The sequence below is a fragment of the Dermacentor variabilis genome, chromosome 9 (assembly GCF_050947875.1).
Source record: "Dermacentor variabilis isolate Ectoservices chromosome 9, ASM5094787v1, whole genome shotgun sequence".
Classification (NCBI taxonomy): domain Eukaryota; kingdom Metazoa; phylum Arthropoda; class Arachnida; order Ixodida; family Ixodidae; genus Dermacentor; species Dermacentor variabilis.
In genome coordinates, this window is record NC_134576.1 from 20,480,596 (window position 1) to 20,502,865 (window position 22,270).

Sequence of the window (22,270 nt, forward strand, 5' to 3'; positions counted from 1 at the left end):
GACCGTACACCAGTTCAGCTGGCGAAAACCCCGTAGCTGCATGCGGCGCGGTCCGTAATGCAAACATCACCCCAGGCAGACACAGCTCCCAGTCAGTTTGATGTTCAAAACACAAGGCTCTCAACACGCGCTTCATGACGGAGTGGAGCTTCTCAACGGAATTCGACTGTGGGTGGTACACTGAGCTGTGTAACAGCTTTACCCCACACCTTTCGAGAAAAGTTGTCGTCAAAGCGCTAGTAAACACTGTGCCCTGATCTGATTGGATTTCCGCAGGAAAACCAACTCGCGCAAATATGGACAGTAGTGCATTGACTATCTCAACTGAGCTGAGTTCTTTAAGCGGCACTGCTTCAGGGAACTTTGTCGCTGGGCAGATCACAGTCAAAATGTGTCTGTACCCCGTGGCTGTTACCGGCAGAGGTCCCACTGTATCAATAACGAGCCGTCTAAAAGGCTCCGTAATGGTAGGTACCAATCTCAACGGCGCCCTTGATTTGTCCCCTGGTTTGCCCACCCGCTGACAGGTGTCACATGTCCTCCCGAAATGGTCTGCGTCCCGAAAACACCCTGGCCAATAGTACTCTTGCAAGAGACGGTCCTTAGTTTTCTTAACTCCTAGGTGTCCGGACCACGAACCCCCATGCGACAAGCGCAACAGATCCTGACGATAGCATTGAGGAACGATCAGCTGATCGAACTCCACTCCTCTGCGGTCTAGATACTTCCGGTACAGGACTCCACCTCTTTCCACAAAACGCGCATTTTTCCTGGCGATACCTTCCTTGACATTGCAGCGCACGTTTTCTAGGCTGCCATCCTTCTTTTGCTCGGCTATCAAAGCCGACCGGCTGACTTTTAGCAACCTATTAAGTCCATCTGACGTAGGCGCGATGAGCAAATCTGCAGATAGCTCTTCTAACCTTCCCGCATCGGGAATTTCCTCTCCAGTATCTGGTGCCTTTAACGTTACAGACTCAATTTTATTCAGTTCGGGCGTGCTCTGAATATCGGCTTGCTGCGCCTCTGACCCTTTTTCATTGTTTGATAACGTCGGCCCCGCAACTACCGCCTTTGCAGCGAGCTCCCGAACCTTCGATCTGGTTAAGGCCTGAACGCTAGCCTCACCAAACAAAAGCCCCTTCTCGCGCAGGAGGTGATCGGACCTGTTTGAAAATAGGTACGGGTACTGGGGGGGCAGCATAGATGACACTGCCGCCTCCGTCTCAAGCGCTCCGAAAGGTCCTTCAATAAGCACTTTTGCTACGGGCAGACACACGCTATGAGCTTTCACGGCTTGCTTGATCCATGCGCACTCGCCCGTGAACATATCGGGTTCAACGTAGGAGGGGTGAACTGCATCCATCGTAGCTGCGGAATCGCGAAGCACTCGGCACTCTTTCCCGTTCACGAGGAGGTCTCGCATGTAAGGCTCGAGAAGCTTCATGTTCTCGTCAGTGCTGCATATTGACAAAAACACAACTTTTGGTTTTGTTTCCGGACACGTGCGCCGAAAAGTGACCCGGCTTCTGGCACGTATAACAAACGCGCGCTTGCCTCGTCTCGAACCGCTTTCTGCGTTCGGCTTCGGCTGCCGCCGTCTCCTTACGTTTGGTCGGACACTGCGCCGAAAAGTGACCCGGCTTCTGGCACGTATAACACACGCGCGCTTGCCTCATCTCGAACCGCTTTCTGCGTTCGGCTTCGGCTGCCGCCGTCTCCTTACGTTCTGTCGGACTGCTTTCACTCGCATCCGCACTACGTGTGTTCCCCTTTGCTCTCATGGGTGTGAACTTCGGCCTCTCAAACTTCGAGCCAAATTCACCCTTTTGACCGTCCTTAGCTCCGCGAGCCCGACGCGTCACAAACTCCTCGGCTAGCTCGGCGGCTTTAGCCACTGTACTAACGTCTGGCCTATCCAAGACCCAGTACCGCACGTTCTCAGGTAACCGACTATAAAACTGTTCCAGCCCGAAACACTGCAGAACTTTCTCGTGGTCACCAAACGCTTTCTCTTCTTTGAGCCACTCCTGCATGTTTGACATAAGTCTGTACGCAAACTCTGTATATGACTCACTTTTGCCTTTCTCATTTTCCCGAAACTTCCGACGGAACGCCTCCGCTGACAGCCTGTACTTCTTTAGCAGACTCGATTTCACTTTGTCGAAATCCTCTGCCTCCTCTCTATTCAAGCGAGCGACTACGTCGGCCGCCTCGCCGGGTAACAAAGTGAGCAAGCGCTGTGGCCACGTTTCCCGAGAGAACCCCTGCTTCTCGCACGTTCGCTCGAAGTTAACCAGGAACAAACCAATGTCCTCTCCAAGCTTAAACGGCCGCATCAGGTCAGTCATTTTGAACAATACGCGTTCTCCTGCACCGTGTGCCTGACTTCCATTACGAGCGCGTTCCATCTCTAACTCGAGACGCTTCATTTCCAAAGCGTGTTGACGGTCACGCTCTTGTTGCTCTCGCTCTTTCTGTTCTTTACGTTCACGCTCTTCTCTTTTTGCAGTCTCCCTCTCCTCAATGGTCTCAAGGCATTCCGACAGCTCGTCATCCTCAGCTTCTAACTCAAGAATAGCCCTTAGCAGTTCTGGTTTTCTGAGTTTGTCCGAGACATCCAGACCCAACTCTCTTGCAAGCTCCAGCAATTTCGGTTTGCGCAACGACTTCAAATCCATGGCTGCTCTGAATGCTGCTTTCTCTACTGCCTATTATTGTCTTGCCGCAAACTAACCCGGCAGCAACGACAACCACAATTACCAGCTCTGTTTCTGACACTAACAAAAGCCTGGCAAAGCTCAGAAGAAGAAAGTCCCGCACTCACCAAACCTCGCAGCCAAGAATTCAGCGCAGTCGTTCCGCTGCAGGCAACCAGTCATCACACAGGGCTCGTTGCACTGCTCCCGGATCGTTGTGCTGCTCAGCATACAGTCAACTGCATATCTTCGCTGCTGGCCTCCGTTGTCGCGATCTCACCGCTGGCAGACAGTTGTAATCGCACCGCTGGCACGAGTTGTTGGGAACTCGGCGCTGACGCCCGTTGTTGCACCTGGGTCGCAAGCCCCAAGGGTAGCGTTGGCCTGGCGGCCTGGGGTACAACTGGAAGCATCCGAAGGTCCCGGCAAAGCATGAGTCGACTGGTAACAACAAAACAACTTGTTTATTCTAACATCGCAAAGAGTTGGCGGTCAGGTTGACCGAAGTAGAGAGACGGGAGTGCACTTTACTCAACAGAAGAAATCGGAGCCTTCTTTGGTGTCCGGGAGCAGCTGCTTTTATACTCTCGCAGTTGAGGGCAAGAAGGAACCCCTCTATAGACGAGCACGTGACTGTGCCGCTCGGGCACAATGGGATAAGGTGGCGCAGCGTCGTGTCGGCGCCACTCGGGCACAATGGGAAGAGAAGGTGGAGCAGCCGTCGTGTCGGCGCCTGTCAGACCCCCTCGCTTCACAGTTGTTGGGAGCTCCTCTCCCCGGCTGCCGCGCTTCGACAAGCGTGGGCACCAATATGCACATACACTCACACACGCACATGAAGACACGTGGCATTGGAACATGCCTGGACGCGCTTGGCAGGGAGGCGTAGCGGCGGCGCCGAACGGGCCAAAATGTCTGCCGCTTTGAACGAAGCCCCGGCGTCCGCTGCATCCGCGCCGGCTATACCGCGCGTCGTAGGCGAAACGTAACACCACTCGATACTTGGCCCAATCTGCAACATTAACACGTCGCTTATGTATTCCACTACAGGCTTTAAAGTCTAAGGACAACCGAATGGTGTAGTAATCGCTTCTTCATGTGTTTAAATAGCATCGTCAGTCCTGTGCGGCGTCTTCTGCGCACCATGTAACAGCAGGCATAATGTTTCATTGGCCTGCATGGAGCACATGTCGCGTGGTGTAGTCAAGGTAGTTGGCCAGGAACAGATGAGCCTGTCCTGTCATTTAGGCCAACTGTTGTAGCGAACGTGTCACATGCAACCAAGTAGGGCGCCTTGCATTGAAATTCCCACACACCAGCATCTTGTCCGCGTATTTCTGACAAAACTGCACGGGCCATGTGAATGAGCCCCGAGTGGTTTTTTCCAACTTCGAATGTATAGTATGCTGAAACCACTAAGGTATAGTAGACTCTGCTGTCCTTGCTGCTGTAGTGATTGGAAGCTTCCGGTTAGCATCGCACGGTGATCCCCTTTTGACCCTCCGTACAGTGGCTTTCTTTGTCAACGTAGCTGCGAGGCACGTCACAACTAATAAGGAAGCACTTTCCCCCTTGTGCATTAGGAAGTGGCGCTATGGTTAAATGGAGCCGTGGTCGTCCTTTGGCTTTGCGTTCAATCGAAGGTTCGAAGTAGCCGGCGTAGCCGGCATAGCCTCGTGGGATATGACCAGTCACGCAGGGACTACGGAACGGGGTGCGGGTGGACCCCCCCCCCCACCCTGAGTCTTCTTTTAGGAAATTCAGCCCTCCGTGCTACCTCTGTATTTGTTCCTCACTTGCCCTTGCCTGTGTGGGCTCCATCTATTGCTTGTTACAGGTATGGCATATAAACTAAAATTTGTTCATCCATTCATCCCTCCCCGGGTCTCTCGTGCTATCTGCCTCTTCTGTCTGATGATGGCGGTGGGTCAAATGGGCAAAATAAGGTGTTTGATCCACCCTCGGAGATGTCGAGGACAAAATTTTGCAAAGGCTCCAAATGCGGAGCTACGAAACTTGAAGTCCGAGTTTTCAGTGAGCAGCGCCTAACGGTTGCTCAAGCTTTTCTTCGAACACCTTTCTTTCTCGCTGCGTGTGGGCTGTCGAGAACACGTTCGACACGGTTTCAGGAGCAGCGCTAAACTGACACGCAAACATGTAACGGGCCGAGTATTCTGAAACCGCCAAACCGCACCCAGCTCCAAAAAATTCATTTGAGTATAATACTGGCATGCAAAGTGTTATAAGGCCCGCAACTGGCGTGTACCGCCAACAAAGTGTGCAAATAACTAGAGCAGACGTGTTGAATGAAAGTATCCGTTCGTGTGGTGCAGTATGTAACACCAGAGTACGCTGTCGATACTACCCTGCACCTGATCAAATCTCCCCTGGAATGAACTACCTCAATTACTGTCAAAACAAAATCGCCCCCAAGCACTCCGTACAGTTGGTTAACAAGCAAAGATGAAAGGTGCGGCCGCGGTGTTTATCACAGGGTTAATGCTGATGTTTCATTAAAGACTTTCTCAAACATTAGTCACGTCTCTGGGTCTCTTGATGAGGTTACACACACGTTCGGCTGCGACGGAGAGAACGACGTCTGTGACGGTATGCCCGCTGTCTGCCGTTGTCGCTTGTGTTCAATGCACTGTGTTTGCTCGGCGGCGTGGTTAGCTGTATCCGCCCGCCATTGAAGCTCGCGATTCTTAAAAATTAGATTGCTTCAAAATCAAAACTGTCCGTCACGCAAGGCAATGAATGGCTCATACCCCCTTAAGCAATGATTCATACCCCTGTAAACGCGGCCTCCCCATTACGACGACAAAAGTGAAATTCTACGTTGGAATGGTCAGCTGCAACGGAGCCAGCTCTGAAGACGGCGAACGCGGGAGCACGAGCGCCTTCGCGCGGTTGCCCGTGGCAATGAGTGAGCTGTGGAAGAAGACGCCGACGCTCGAGGCATTGCTGATGATGACAGTTTTCTGTACCCAGGCGCGGACGGACGGATTTTTTTTCTCCTAGCCATATAAAGCTTCGCTTTAAAAAAAAACGTGACGTCGCGACGATTATCTTCCTTCTTTTATTTCCCACTCTTTCATCATTGTGAACGCGCACTATCCATCTACGCGCACCGTCTGCTCCGCGAAGCACGGTGACGCCAATCGCGTCACGAATATGTCAACACTTTAACCAGCGCATTCGTCGCGTGCGTCAAGGCCAAGCTGATAGCACACGCCCCGTCGAAATGTACTCACCCGCGTTCGGCACGCTCCGAGCACACCCCTCACCCCCCCCCCCCCCCCCACTCACTGCGCGTGGCGCTATCTTTGCTGCGATGACAAAATAGAGAGTATCAATTTCTGAGGACTTCAAATTGCGTAAACGCTCATGAAGACTAAAAACTTTTGTTAACCAATCATCTTTACATAATATACTGGCAGTGACAACCGTGTAAAGTCCTGTCAGGCTTTTTACACTGATAAGCTAAATTACACCCTTTTGCCTCACAACGACAAACGTCACCTGTCTTGTCCGCATTTCCTTCCTTTAACTCTGCGAGCCCGGTACTTCCAAGACAAGACACGAACCGCATGCGCGTTATGAGCAGGACAGAGCGCTCTCGGTAGGAAAGTAGTGGGCGCGGCGTTCTCAGGAAAGGAGAGGCAAGCAAGGCAGATGGTGATTATTTTTGTGTGGCAAATATACAACCCGAAGGGTGTACATTTCTTTAAGAGTGTACGCAAGAAGTTCGGTCAAGGAACGCCATCACGCCGCGCCTTCCGTCCATGCTTCGCTGCGCGCCAATAGCGCTCGCATGCGCGAGCAGGCACGCGTGAGGCTCCTCGCCACCAGTTGCAAATAAAAAAAAAACACTAGAAACAACACAAATAAATATGATGTCAAACAACGCAGTAGCAGCCGTATACCACAGTGTGTTCCAAGAGTTAAAGCTTGCTTCATTCAATACGGAGTACTTATAAAAAAAAATCACTTCACAATTGTATCGAGAAAACATCCAACTATACCCAAGTCCGCACGAAGCCACTGCAGGAAGCCTCTCTAGCCTACGCAGCGTTGACTGCTATGTATTGAACGGAGTGTGCTTTGTATTCGCGCTGCACCACCGCAGTCTCGGAGGAGGGATCGTGGCGCACGAGAATGGTATGTGCGCCACGATGTGGGCTTTCCCATTTTCTTTCTGCCAGCATCAAAATGCTTGTTGGTCATTCCACGAGAAACGTCACAGACCCGACCATCGCTTACTTTCCTGAAAAAATTTGGGCTAGATGGTTTTTGTGCGAATAATGCTTCGCCAAAGTATATTCGTCGAAAAAAAATTCTTAATGATGGGAGCGCTCATTGAAGTTTCAGGAAGGAACCCAAAGTTGGTTGGAGGTAAATGTCTTCTTGTTCAACTCTGAAAGTAGGTGCAATAACAAACTTTATTCTAGACATTATACTGGCATCCTTCTTTCATATTACGTTATAACGGAATGCATTTTAGAATTTTCCACATTAATTTGGCTCGGTAAAAAGCAAGAAAGATGTGTTTCCAGAAACTTTTCGCATAAACTGCGTTAACATTTAGCTGTAATAACTTTTCTACCTCCTTGCCTGTTGCTACAGTGCAAGTTAAGAAAACTTCCAAATTATTGAGAAGTATATCTTTTGAGAAAAATACGTCCGAAGTTGGCAAAAAAATTACTTTTTTCCGAGATTCCGGCCACATTTAAGCATTAAGGCCCTCCAGATAAAAACATGCCACATAGCTCAATATACACACCGGCCTCTTAGCTTGTGATATAGAAATTTTTAGTGGAGTAAATTTTCTTTGAAGCCAGAAAATTTTTTTAAAGTCATGTGACCAGTAGGCACTGCGTACGTGCGGCGGCTCTGCTGCCGCCGTCTGGCATCCAGCAGACGCCGGCTAATATGTATAGCATATGGAAATTTTCGACGTTCTTTTGTTTTTAGCTATTCTAGTCCTGAAAACAAAACGCAAACGGCTTTCTTCACTCTTTCTGGAGATGTTTGTTTACCCTTACATCTATTTTTATGTGTTTGCCGGATGAGAATAATGTGACCAGCTGACAGACACAGAAGGCGGCAGACATGACTTCCTTTGAGCGGTTTTCAAAGGAATGCGTACAGACGAACTCCCAACGAATGGACATCGCAAAAAATAAGGCGCAGTACTCGGTCCAACACTTTGAGAATGGATGCGAAATCCAAACTTCAGTACCGTGCCTTCCAGCATCGATCTCTTCCAATTATTAAGGTAAGAAAATGTTTCTAGAATCAACTTGCGATTTGGAATCATTGCGTAGTTCACATAGAGCACCTGTACTGAATCAGCTATTTCCACGAGACCAATATTTGAAGGCATCATCTAAAACGATGCTTGCTATGCCAATTGCGCAATGTTTTCGTGAGCAGGCTGAGGTTTTTTAATCCTCCCTTTAACAGTGCTGCATGTTTTGAAGTATGCCAGAAAAGTTAAAATGAGACAATGAGACCAACAGAATGCAGTACAGCTAAGACGAGCTAATTTCTGGAGGCTGACAGGCACAATATATCAGGAAGAAAACTTGTGACCATGCTCCTTAGCCCCAAAGAACTCTACAAGACAATTTGCTGCAGCAAGCAGCGACTGCCAACTGTGCCTCGTTTGACCGACATAGATCGGCGTCGTCTTGCACTGCGCTCAAATAATGACAATGTGACGATTTGTAAGCCCCGCAAGCAACTTTACCTTCACCGATGCACTTCTAAAATCGCTTTGAAGTTGTGCTCAGACCCTTTCTTTAGACATGCGAAACACTGGGGGTGTCATCACACTGACCGTTGTTGCTGCCCACCCTTCCCTCGGCGTAGTTCCAGGAAATCGAAGCTGTGAAGCTTGCAAGTGGCAGTTGTACAGTACTCAAAAGGGGGCAATTTTGGTGTTGCCAGAACAACATCTCGACGCTCCGTACGGAGGTAGTGAAAGTGAGCCTGAATTAGGTGGTACTGGAGCAGAAAACGAGGCCTTAGACAAAAGTGTTGACGTCAAAAGGAAATAACTTCAGCGCGGACGACAGTCGTGTGCAAAAAAAAAAAAGAAAGTGGGAACATTGCGAAGTAAATAACGGCTCCGGGAATGCGAAAACTATCGACAAACACGAGGGCTCTCAACTCCTCGTCAATGATTATGCCTGATTGATGCAAAGCTTGAAGAAGAAGCACTAAGCCAAGAAAACAAGGTACCGTACTTAACCCCCATCTTGGCTTCGTGAAAAAATTATGGACTTGTTTGGTGCATCGGAACGACTAGTTCGCGAGGCAATGAAAAACAAGTCTAATAGTGGAATTCTAGGCAGGACACAAAGAATACATGGTCGCCCAGTTAGTAAGGAAATGAAGTCGTTGGTCAGAGCTTTCTGCGAAGATCACTCAGTGCCTTATTGTCTACCAGGGAATAAAGACAGTCTGAAAGGCCACCAAAAGCGACTATTGTCCATGAACCTGAAGGAAATACATGAAGAATCGAAGAAGACTTACAATTTAAAGTGTGGCTTCTCAACGTTCGCTGCTTTGCGTCCACCACACTGTGCTTTGGCTGGTGGAAGCCGCACACACACAGTGTGTGTCTGCACAAGACCTCAGAACTATAAACTAAAGCTTCATTCTAATGGCATCAAGGAGACAACTGAAGTGCTCTTGTATATACACTTGTATGTCGACTTGATAACCAAGATTCCATTTTCAGCAAATGCGATCCTGCCCTGGCACAATACACGCTCAGATTCTGCTTCAACAAACTCTTGTCCATGTCGCAGAGAACAGAAACAGCATACATGTCAGCAATAGATAAGTGGAGTTCACTATAGAGTCTAAACCATTGTTTTGACGCCAGAAGAATTTTCTGAGAAGTTCAAAGACTTGTTGAACCAAACTAAGATCCACCATTTGATCAGTAAGGAGCAAGTTTGCTGATTTCGAGAGCTGTTTAAGCTAAGCAAACACAAGGTCATCATGGTGTTTGAGTTTGCAGAAAATTACAGTTCTATACTTGAGCACGCCCCACAATCCTACCACAGGGTTTACAAACAAGCTACAATACACCCTGCGGTTGTCTATTTTTGGAAGGAGCAAAGCAACCCTGGAGAGGTCTCTGCGCGGTGTTTTGCTGTTGTTTCTGACTGTCTGGAGTATGGTACAGTAGCAGTACACATATTTCAGGGTGCCGTGCTCGAGGTAGTAAAAAAAGATCTACATGAAGTAAAAAAAATTCATTTCTCTGACGGAACATCATCACATTATAACAACAAAAACAGCTTTTTCAATCTTTTCTACCATGAGGAAGGCTATCGGCAGAATGGGACTTGTTCGCCACACAGGAAAAAAGTGCATGCGATCGTGTCAGCCGCACACGTGTGGCAGGAACAGAGAGCAAGGCCACATCACAACCTCCAGAGGATCCGTTCACAGGGCCAAAAGTAATATCAAGGAAATTACATTAATCTGTGTACCAAATTCCAAAATACAAGGAAAACGAACAGATCCCACTTTGAGATTAAGCATTGCAACCGCTGTTATAGGAACGCGACTGTTCCACCGCTTCAAACCAGTCAAGGATTCAACTCTTCGGTTTGCAATCACCCCATACTCAAACACTGAAAAAGTTCAAGAAGTGGGCATCAATACTAAGGAGGCCTTAATTTGCCTGTAAAGGTTCATGTTGAAAAGTTGAACATGAGTGGATGAAAAAAACGGAAGGCAACCGACATAGTTGAGAAATTTAGTTTCCAGGCTCTAATCTTCAGGTGTTAGCGTCTGTGACCCAGTCAAGAGCGTCTTCATTCTGTGTTGGCACAGCAGAATAGAAGTGGCTATGTGGCCTCTCGCTCTGCTTTCGCACAGAACAGGAGGCAAAGTTAGCCATTAACGTGTATTGCGAGACACTCACATCGATGCTGTGTTTGCCAACCTGGCGGCCCCGAGCCACAAAAATGAGAAGTGGTCAACTGACGAAAACATTCCATTTACGATGTGTTTAAAATCACGTCAAGCGACATAGCCGAGACAGCCAACGTTCGTCGGCAAAAAGCCGGAATGCATATGTGAGCTCAAAAACTTTCTGGTGGCAGATACGCATTGTGCAGTGAAGACTACGCTCGGCAGTGCCTACTGGTCATATCGGTAGCTGACTTCCAAAAAACTTTTTCTTGCTTCAAACAAAATTAACTCGCATAAAAATTTCAATATCAAGAGGTATGAGGTTGGTGCGTATATTTAGCTATCTCATATATTTATCTAGAGGGCCTTAATGCTTAAATTTGGCATGAATCTCGCAAAAAACATTTTTTATGCCGGATTTGGAGGTATTTTTCTCAAAAAATATATTTCACAATAATTGTGCATTACATTTAGCAGGCACTATAGCAACAGGCAGAAGGATAGAAAAATTGCTGTAGCTGAAAACTGCACGCAGTTTATGCAAAAAATTTCTGAAAACGTAGGTTTTTTTACTGAGCCAAATAAATGCGGAAAATTCTAAAATGCACTCAATTATAACCCACTATAAAAGAAACATGCCAGTATAATGCTCTAAAATGAAGTTTCTTACTGCACGCGCTTTCAGACTTGAATAAAAAAAGTTACCCCGAACCAAATTTTGCTTCTTCCGGGGAACTTCAAAGAGCCCTCACGTTATTTAAAATTTTTTTTCTGCGAAAATACTTTGGAGGAACCTTATTCACACAAAAGCTATCTATCCCAAATTTTTTCAGGAAAATGAACGGTGGTCGCTTTTCGCGTCTGGGACGCTTTGCGTCGAATGACCCTTATGTGCAAGAACCTAAACTCCGCACGATATTACATCTCCCTCGTTTATGTGTTTCTCTACCCTTCTTGTGCGCACGTGCAAGAATTCACTGTCGTCGATGCAAGCGTCGGTTTTGCATCAGGGTAGCTGCACTCGGCATTCGTTCGTTCGGTAAGGAACGCGTTCTCCAGCGATGTAGCCGCACTATCGTTGCACCGGCACCTCGTCTGTTTCTCAAGCGAAGCTTGCATTGGCTCACAATTGGTGTTGTCGTTGTCACGCAAAATAAACCAGTGCTCCCAGAGCAGAGAAGCTGCGGGAAACAGCGGTTTGATGAGTTGACAGTTGCCCCAGCGCCGCAGCGTGAGTCATTAGCAAGGATTTCAGCTGCATAGGCGCGCGCTCACGCCACGCGCGCAGCCAATCAGAGCCGTTTCGCTTCCGCCTGGGAGGGAAAGGGCAGGAAAGAATATCGCACTCGGTGCGCCGACTTCGGTTCCGTTCACTTAAGTCTCGAAAAGCGGATGGCACGGCCACGCGTTCTGCATTCCTTCAAGGAATGGGCAGCTTTCGACGAGCAGCGGCGAGAACTCGCCCGTGAAAGGGCTCGCTGTCGGTGCGCCGATCAAGCCGTTAGAGCCACCCGAGCTCACACAATCCGACAGCAACGAGAAGATCCCGAGCTGAGGGACCGTGAAGCCGAAGCAATCCCGCACCGTTACCGGTGTGTTACTTGAAGTGTATCCACAGGACAGACCACGGACCTGTTTTGGCCCGCGGATCCGCCAACACGTCACGTTTACTTCCAGTCTCTCAGGCCCGCACCAGGTCCGCGCGCGGGTGCAGCCGATAAATGCGAGCGCATTTGTTCCGGCGGTGGCCCGCGGACTATTGAGAGCATTTGTATTCACCAGGTCTGGCAACAGCCCAACGCTGGTCATTTTCGAAGCTGAATCAGCAGCGCCACCATACGCATGAGCCGCAGCGCGGGTGAGAAGTTGGGTTTTCACATGTTGCGGCGACCATGACATCGTGGTCGGATGACGCCACATTTTACTTTTTTGCCTTAATCCAATAATTCCCTACTTCGTGGGACAGCAGCCGGGACGACTTCTTTAGGTGCCCGAAAAAAATAACTATGGATGAATATTTGCAAGGAAATGTCATCACAGCATCCGTCACGTCAGGCACGCACCCAGGATTTTTTTTCGGGGAGGGGGGGGCGGGGGGTGCCCAACCCAAGGTAACATTCCTATGCCAATTGGGGGGGGGGGTACCTTTACTAATACAAATGTTAATAACGCCCACTATTCGCCATCAAGACGCATAAACCCGCAAAAGAGAAATGAAATAAGGTGTATGTCACAGGTGCGCCTGTGAGATACATCTCTCCTTTACTAGGCAAACAAGGAACCACAGCAAATGGACTCGCGCAGGCAGGGAGCGCAGGAAGAACACTGCCAAGAACATTTAAAAAAGCGAAAGTGTAAAATAAAGATTTCTATGGTAGCAAACAACTTAAAGAAGAACAGCAGTTGACAACCAAGGCACACGGCTCACGTGGGGTTGTGTTACTCCGCCAGTCAATCACAGAAGGAAACAAAATCGTCGTCATGTGGTTTTTTCAAAATGGCGTCGTATTGATACCTCAGGAGCGTGTGCTGTTCTTAAAGAGTCTTTTCATCGACGGAAAGAATGAGGTGTGCAACAGACATGGACAAAGTGTATGGAGTCTGAGCATTTCACTTTTCAAAAGTTTACCTGCCATGGTTGACTAGTGGCTACGATGTTGGCCTGCCGCGCACGAGGTCGCGGGATCGAATCCCGATCGGGCCACGGCAGCCGCATTTTCGATTGGGGCGAAATGCGAAAACACCCATGTACTTAGATTTAGGTTCACGTTAGAGGACCCCAGGTAGTCCGAATTTCCGGAGTCCCCTACCAAGGCATGTCTCATGGTTTCGGCACGTAAAACTCCATAATTAATGAATGAAATCTTCAAAAGTCTGCGGTTCATTTCACTCCTGAGCCCGCTTTCCCCATGAAACTTCACTGCCAACTGAAGTGCAACTTGACAATATATATACTGCATAGTTGCAGCGAAGCAAGCATTTTATTTTAGTTCAATAAAGAATTAGGCATTCGTCATTCCACATAATAGACGAGAGAAAACGTATAAATTTACACGCTAATAATTTTATATTTGTGGTTACCGCCTGATTCGGGTACCAGGAGAAGTTTGAAGTACGAATTATTTGCAGCCTCGCGGAGGAACAGTGGCTGGCGGTTATGAGGGCGTGTGCGGGGCTTCACTGTAGACTTGAGTTGTATTCGATTATAGCAGCGTTTTTTGAATTAGCTCTGGAAGAATTATACAGGAGTATACATTTGCGGAAAAATCAGAGTTCTTTTGGATCCCTCGTTTACTGCTCTACCAAGTGCCACAATGGGCTCGTATTGTTACTTGGGAAGTTGCAACGATGCGGTGGCCGCCAGTCCGTTATTCCCGTGTAGAGCGCAGGACGCTGCGGTTCTAGACGTACTGCGCCCACCGCGGAAGGTTAGAAAAACATCTATACATAAGCGCAGCAGAGAAGTGGCTACGTCATGCGGCTCGACTGATAACTGTAGAGGCGTCATTCAAAACACACGGAATTGTTATCCACTTCCGGCGGCGTTTTCACTGCTTCTTTTTTAAATAAAAAGATGTTGGTCCATAAAGATTTTCATAAACAACGGTTAAATTTGTTAATGGGCCGTATTCTGTAGCGGTTCGCTTTGGAACCGGTTCGGTCTGGCTGTTGCCATTGGTGGGCGCTTCGTTGTCGTCATCCCTGGTGGGCGGGACGACAAATTTTGTTGACGTCACACAGGTTGTCAATCATCTGGAAAGGAACTGGTTCCCTGCTACGAGAGGAACCGCGGAGAAGTGGTTCGCTCGAGGGTCGCGCGCGGTGGCGAGCATGGTGTCGAGGGTTGCTTGGACAACCGTGGCTGCCGGCTAGTCTCGCGCCAGCTGACGAGCCGGCACCTAGACGAGACGAGACAAAGACGGCAATGGCGGCTCCTTTGGTTGTGCTGCTGGCGAGCGCGGAAAGACAACGACGCGACGAAAGGCAACGACGCAACGCGTTCGGCATGGCCGAAGAAGAGTTTCGAAGGCATTTTAAGCTCTCCAAAGACATAGTGCGACTTCTTTGCGATGAGCTGGAAGAACATCTCGGACCTCAAAGATTTCGTGGTGTCGACACTACGATGAAAGTGCTGTGCGCGCTGCGGTTTTTTGCCACCGGGAGCTTTCAACAGTGCGTCGGGAATGAAGAAGCGATTGCACTGTCCCAGCCCACGGTCAGCCGGATCATTATAGCCGTCGCCAAGGCCATTACGGTTGTGGGCAAAGAAAAGGGATGGGTTAGATTCCCATCCACGGCGCAACAGAAAGCTGCCGCCAGCTGCTGGCCCAACACACGCGACGCCTTTGCTAGGTAGAGGTGCTCCTCGACAAATGAAACGAGTATTTCGCGCTACCTCGCTGAAACATGAGGACCCAGCCGCCTGTCCTTGTGCGAGGACATCGTTTCGGTTTCGGCGCGCGAACAAGTCCAAAACGTAAACAAAGCGAGGCAAGTTGTTTGCTTAACGTATGGCACACTACCTAGCGACTAAATAAGAAAACAACACAAATAAAATTACAACTCCCAGTAGCCGTTTGCGCCGCAAGCTCACATATATTACTGAAAATTATATTTGCAAGTGTTCTATACAAACCAATGTTTTTTTTTTATCAAACCAGGAACATCCTTCAACTGCTATACCGTCCCCCAAGTAGAAACAAAAATGATGACGTGATCTTCCGGCAGACCGCCGCTCGTTGATTGCTTCCCCTCACGCCGCCCCGTTCCACTCTTTCTCTGAGTGACGTAATCCAGACGTAACAGCCAGACCGAACCGGTTCCAAAGCGAACCGCTACAGAATACGGCCCAATATTAGCTTTTTCTTCCTGTTTGGCTGTTGCCTCGGCTCTCTCCCTTACTAGATCGCTTAATTTCTCAACTCCTTGCGACTCTTGTTTCCAGTTGCAAATTTTGCACGAAAAGTGCTGTACAGTTAGGGAAAACCCAGACGAGGTAACGGGTGGCAGTCATATTGCTTATGCTTCTATCTAAACACATGCAAAAGGAGAATTCGTTTTTCTCGGCAACCACGGCACGAAATTTGACCAGGTTTGTTGCACTGAAAAGAGAAACGTAAAATCTAGTGATTGTTTGTTTCTAACTTTGATTTAAATTGTAAATTTTTTATTAAAAATTGGCAAAAAAATTTAAAATTTTCAGAAAGCGAAACATCAAGTTTACAACTCTCCAACTCAGAAAGGAAAAATAATATCACAATTCTGTGAATTGCATCTGATGTTACATCTAAAGGGGACAACATTTATATGTTGCACATGAATCTAAAAAAAAAGATCAATAATATGGAAATAGAGTTTTTGCTGAACCCTTCTTCACAACGCAACAAATTAACGTAAGATATAAAATGACGTATCGAATTTTCCTCTATGAATGATCTAATGGATGCCGTATACGCAACTGCGGTATCCGTTTTTCGTGCAGAGCTATTCAATTATAATCTTCGTGCGTCATTTTTTTTCGAACTGTCAAATTTTTGAAAATCATTTTCACGAAATTCAGGCCATAAATTGAAATTCCCCTTCCAACAGTCACTAGAATTTAACTTTCTCTCTCAAACACAACAAATTTCATTGAAATCAGTCCAGGGGTTATCACAAAAAAGCGTGTTTGTGTTTTACATATATCTGAAAAGGCCGCGTCGGTGTTGGGCCCGAGCTAAAGCTTCCTCTTAATGGTTATTGCAGGGTTAGATGATGGACGCTGTTTCGCATTATTTTATTTTGCACCTTATCTAACTCATCGCCGGTATATCTGCCACCGTCGCGGCGAGCCGTCGCTTGAGGAAATAATGAAGCAAAATGACAAGTTAAACACAATTGGCGTTCTGTCCGGCCGCACACTCGTTTCTCGTGCATACACACCAGCTGACTACGAACCGAATCCCTTTCCTGGTTCCTGTATCAGTCTAAACAAAGAAGGTTGAACTAACGAAGCAAAAGCAATGCGATGACCGTTGAATAAGTGGTGACAACAGAATGCATATCGTGTTAATCGTGCGGGCACCGAATCTATGAGAAAATTGGCCTTCACACCCGAGGCGATGCCGATAGCTACCGCCAACTGAAAGGATTGAAAAAGGCAGCAATGCCTTGACCTCCAAATAGCTGTGAAGTCTCAACATTGATTTGGCGGCGGCTTAGCAATGTGTGTGAGGAGTGGTGGCGTGGGCGGGGAAAGCGGGAGGGTATGCCGCTTAATTTAGGGGAGGGCCCGGATCCCCCCCCCCCGGGTACGTGCCTGCGTCACGTTAATCTCGGAAGCGGTGCGCTGCAACGAGCTTGCAGAGCTGCGGGGTCGAGGGTGTCTCTCCCGGGCCTAGCTGTCGTCTGCACCTCGGGCCCGCAGTGTCGATGCTGTCACAGGCAGGGCCAAGCGTGGTCGATCCCACGTGACCGGCCCGCGGCTCGGTCCGTGGTGGTCCGTGGTCCGTCCTCTGGATACACTTTAACCGTTACGAAAGCCAAGTGCACACAGGACCAGCTTCGTTTTTGCCCATCATCCGGTAGCGGAAGAATTAGTCACTTTTTTTCGATGACAGCCAGTGCGGCCGATCGAACCTTTCACCACCCTCTCCTGGTGAAAGGATGATCATTGATGATGACACTAGAGATACTCGGGGTATCCTTGCTCTAGACTTGTCCAAGGCTTTTGATAACATCTCGCACCGGTTCGTGCTAGACGCCATCCCGGACCTGGGCCTGGGGCCACGATTCCATGCGTACGTTAGCTCCTTCCTGAGGGATTGAAAGGCCACTGTCAAAATAGGGCAAATCAAATCCAAGGAATTTACATTGGGAGCGAGAGGCACCCCGCAAGGAGCAGTCATCTCTCCCCTACTGTTTAACATCGCCGTGAAGGGCCTCTCGGACAGACTGGCCACAGTAAGAGGAACGGGTCACGCCCTCTACGGGGATGATATTACCGTGTGGTGCATGGGAGGGCCTGACGCTGCAGTTAAGAGTGCGCTCCAAGAGGCGCTCGACATCGCAGAACACTTCCTCCTAGACACGGGCCTGAGTCTGTCACCAACCAAGTCCGAACTTCTATTGTATAGGCCCACCCTACGGGGGGTTAGGTGCTCTACATCCTTAGATCAAGTTCCTATAGTCCTTTATACGAGGGACGGACAACAAATCCACAGAGTGGATACCATCAGGGTCCTCGGACTCTTGCTGAAATCTCGCGGGGCCAACTCACAGACTATAGCCCACATTACCTCCAAGACGGAGAATATGCTTCGGCTTATCCTCAGGATCTCGAACCGCAGAGGGGGTTTAAGCGAGAGCAATCACCTCAGACTCTACCACGCGCTTCTGGTGAGCCACGTTAACTATGTAGCTTCCACGTTGCGCTGGTCTAAACGGGATGAGGCCAAAATTGACCCCCTCATGCGCAAAAGCATCAAGCGCGTGCTGGGTTTACCACTCTCTACCAGCACCGCACGTCTGATGCAACTAGGCATGCACAACACCCTATCAGAGGTGATCGAGACTCAACGAGTGGCCCAAATAATACGACTCTTATCATCGCGAGCGGGGAGACGCTCCTCGAATCCGTTGGATGCGGTCACCAAGAATTCACCGAGCGCAACATGACCCTATCACCCGTGGTCCGAGATACGTTTAAGGTAGATCCCATGCCACGTAACGTCCACCCTCAATACAATGTAGGGCGCCGGCTAGCCAGTGCTCGCTCTCTGTTAAAAGCGGCTGCGACCACCCCGAATCTGGCATGTTTTGTTGACGCCGCCCAGTACGAGCGCGCTGATCACTATGCCGTATTTTCGGTTGACTCCAACGGCACTCTCATTAACTCAGCATCCGTGCGGAAGGTTTCTGCAACAGTAGCCGAGCAGATTGCTATAGCTATAGCACTGAAGGACCCTCTACGTCCCAATATCTTTACAGACTCCAGATCTGCAGCCCGAGCTTTCGCCTCCGGCTCGATCTCAAAGGAGTCGGCGGCCATCCCCGGTAGCGAGGGGGCTGCTGGTTTTCATAGCATCAAATGGTTCCCCGCCCATATGGGAATCAATGTGCACTCTGAGGTTGTTAACGCCATTGAGTTGGCCCATGACTATGCACGAGATCTTACACACCGCGGCGGTTCAGGTAGACTCACGGGCGGCGACTTAGGACTGTACAGGGATCCACTTCTCACCTTCCATGACATCTTGGCTCATTATCAACTCGCTCGACGGGCCTTTCCGCTACCACACCCTAAACTTAATAGACCACAATAGTCGGTATTTCGCCTGCTACAAACGGGGTCGTTCCCCTCCAGGGGCCGATTCAGTCACTTTGCGGCGCCTAATGTAGAACCACACTGTCCAGACTGTGGGGAGGCGTACTGCTTCTTATCCCATATGCTCTGGCAATGCCCTGCGTTACGCAGCTCATCGCTAACCACTCTAACCAACTGGGAAACAGCCCTTAAAATCGGCGGCCTCTCAGAGCAACGGCGGGCTGTCCAGAGGGCCTGCGACAGGGCGGAGGACCACGATCTTCCTAGCCCGACGTGGGTGCGGCCCGCGATGGCTACGGGGACTCCCTCAAAGGGGAGTTACCCTAACGCTGTTCCTCAGGGCCATTAATAAAGTTCTTTGTCTGTCTGTCTGTCTGTCTGTCTGTCTGTCTGTCTGTCTGTCTGTCTGTCTGTCTGTCTGTCTGTCTGTCTGTCTGTCTGTCTGTCTGTCTGTCTGTCTGTCTGTCTGTCTGACCCTCTCCTATCGTCCTTTGCTACGCTCCCCCGTCAGCTAGCGTGCGCGCCTGTCGTACGGTCGTGGGGGAGAGTACCATCTGGATGACTTCCTCCGACTTACGCCTCACGACGCAAGCCAGAGGAAAACTGACAGGCGCGTGATAACCTGACAGACGCAGGGGTAGAGCATCTACCGTTTCTCCAGCTCAATGCCAGTGCTATTGCTCGCATCCCAATGGGAGCCCTTGGTGTGCCTTAGTTCAGAGAGTTACCGCGATGCGATGCTACCCGGATGGTACGACTGCTTGCATCACGCCTGCATCTGAGCTCACGCTTCAACCGTTCCGCTGGAGAAGCAATAGGCGCTCTGTCCCTGCGTCTTTCAAGTTATCACACGTCTGTCAGTCTTCCTCCGACTTCTGTCGTTACACGCCACCCAGATGGTGCTCTCCTCCAAGATCGTAAAGCAGGCGCAAACACTAGTTGACGGGGGAGAGTAGGAAAGGACGATAAGAGACAGTGGTAACGGTCGGATCGGTCGCATCTGGCTGGCAGTGAAAAAGTAAAGGAGGCGCTCTTCTCCAGCGGGACGGCAGCGGCGCGAGTTCAGACGCAAGCAAGACGTAAGCAGTCGTACCATCGCACCGACGGCTCCCATTCGGGAGCGGGCGATTGCACTGGCACTCAAAAAATGGAGGAGGCGATGGTTAGACAATATGCGAGACTCTGAAGATGCGGGCAGTATTTGTGTCGACTACGATGTCTTCCCGAAAGGAACGCCAGGTATCTCGGCCGAGTTACTTCAGTTGAACAGGTCGGACCGTCGAAAGACGGTTTGTACTCGTAAAACGAGAGTAGACTTGCAAGAACTCACAATTTTGGTCCACTGATGTTTTTGATCATTAACAAAGCATGTTCCTCAGTTGCTTGGAATGATACGATCGTTATAACACTTACGAGCCTTCTAAGCGTGCGGAACGGCGTGAGACACGCCTCTCATCTGGAACGCCCGTCCATTTTATCTAATATATGCAACTGTCCGTGTGAAGCTCAGATATACCGAAGAATATGAAAGATGTTGGGTGTGGTGAAGAAATTGTGCCATATATTGCGAAGGCGTTTCCAAAGTCTTGGGTACATTTCTTGGGTAGATTTCGACTTCCTAAGGATGTGTTTACTCCATTCTGCACTTTCACTGTTTTTGATGTATGTGTGGCTCGGGTGGGCATACATATGAGCTTTTTGATAAATTTAAAGAAAAAATGCAGGTCTCTGAAGAAAGCTCGCATGTGGCGAAGCAAATGAGAAGGCTCGGGTATAGAAAAGGAGTTGCGCTAGATATAGCAAAGCGTCTTTAACGTTTCCTGTAGATTTTGAGCAGCGGAGGGCAACAGACCGCTAGGACTTCCGGAAGGTGTTAGAACTTCACTATGCAGATTCACTGTCTTTGATGCATCAATAGTTCGGATGAGCATACATCTGCGAAGCTCTTCCAGCCTCCTCCTCCTCCTAATGATGAAGATACCGGAATCATTCTCATTACAGACAAAGTTCTCGCTGTGAACAAAAAAAATGACTCACCATTGCACAATACGTCCCGGCCTGCAACTTTTCTGCGGGAAACGTCATGCTCTGGTAGTTATCCTGCAACAAGAACAAAAATATTCGCGTAAGATAGAGACGATACCTTACTGTAACATTCACTCCTGCATAGATCACTGTCTCTGTCCCCTCATTCACAGCACAGATTTTCCCAATAACCCCAATATGAGCGACACATTACTCAAGCTTAATATATACCTAAAACCCTGAAATAAGACGGAGCGGTCATGACAATTTGGGCTTCTTGGTGTGTGAGTTTCAAGAGGCTGAGTGGCACAGGCACAACTGGAAGAAGGAAGCGCAGTTCACACAGCTCTACAGAGCTCTCTCTCGAATATTCTTCTTTCCCGCATGCTTGCGGTACAGTACACCACTTAGAAACACCAATTTGTGAAGTTTTATTTCCACTTCCTTGAAGAACTGAGGGTAGCAAGAGAAGACCAGTGTCACACCTTTGCTTATCAAGCCTTGCCAACCTTTAGGTCAGTAACGTACAAAAATAATTTAAATCAATGCATTTTTCACTATATCCAGAACAGTTATTAGTTACCCTATAGAACATGTTTTGCAGAAAATATTGCTACATGGAGTAACGTACCCAACACCTCCGCCAAAGTGCTACGTGGAAAAAAACTAGGCAGAATCTTTTTACACGGTATATACACAATCATCAAGAACACTGCGCAAAATGGAAGCCAGTTCACGTAGACACAAAGCACGTCGTCCTGTCCATCCAGTGACCGCTCCCTTCGAGTGGGACGCAGCAATATATGCCTACAGATTTTCAACAATTCTTATGATTGTTCATCACTCACACAGAATTACACGTTTCATGACAAAATAAAATTTATCGACGATTACGATACTCCCTAATTATTGCAAAATTTGAGTGCGGTTCTATACGTGTTTACGTTCCGCGACATATTGACTGCCGCAGACAATGTGTCTCGTGAGGCACGTCGCAAATGGAGCGAAGTACGGCGCGACTGCCTCGCTAATCGGGAGACCGCGAGAGGCAGCGCGTGGGCACGTTACACCACAGCCGCCGCTGACACATCTCCCTTCCCTGTGGACCTGAGCTTTTCCGAGCACTCTAGACTTCTTTCATTCTGCCACGGCGTGAGTAGTGCTCATCAGTATAGTCCACGTCCCAAACTCATCTTGCTGACAAACTCGAGGTTGTTCAGCGCCGGGCAACACGCACACCCTACTCCCGTCTTTTCTGCCGTCGCAAACTCGTGCCAGCCTATGAGGGTCGCCTCAAAGCACT

At 48.9% G+C, this 22,270-nt stretch overlaps 1 protein-coding gene across 12 annotated transcripts in view; it reads right to left on the reverse strand.

The window, feature by feature from the left end:
• The window catches only part of LOC142592534 (uncharacterized), a 283,219-nt gene that overhangs the window by 162,515 nt on the left and 98,434 nt on the right, over positions 1–22,270 (reverse strand). For 11 of the 12 annotated variants that reach the window (XR_012830714.1, XR_012830715.1, XM_075704021.1 and 8 more), the window contains one exon: positions 20,980–21,042. The exons of the other annotated variant lie outside the window; for it this stretch is intronic. Coding sequence is in view for 9 of the 11 variants with exons in the window: in XM_075704021.1 (XP_075560136.1) it covers positions 20,980–21,042 (63 nt within the window). In the remaining 2 variants the exon portion in view is untranslated. The remainder of the gene's footprint in view (positions 1–20,979; positions 21,043–22,270) is intronic. 12 annotated transcript variants of the gene reach the window in all.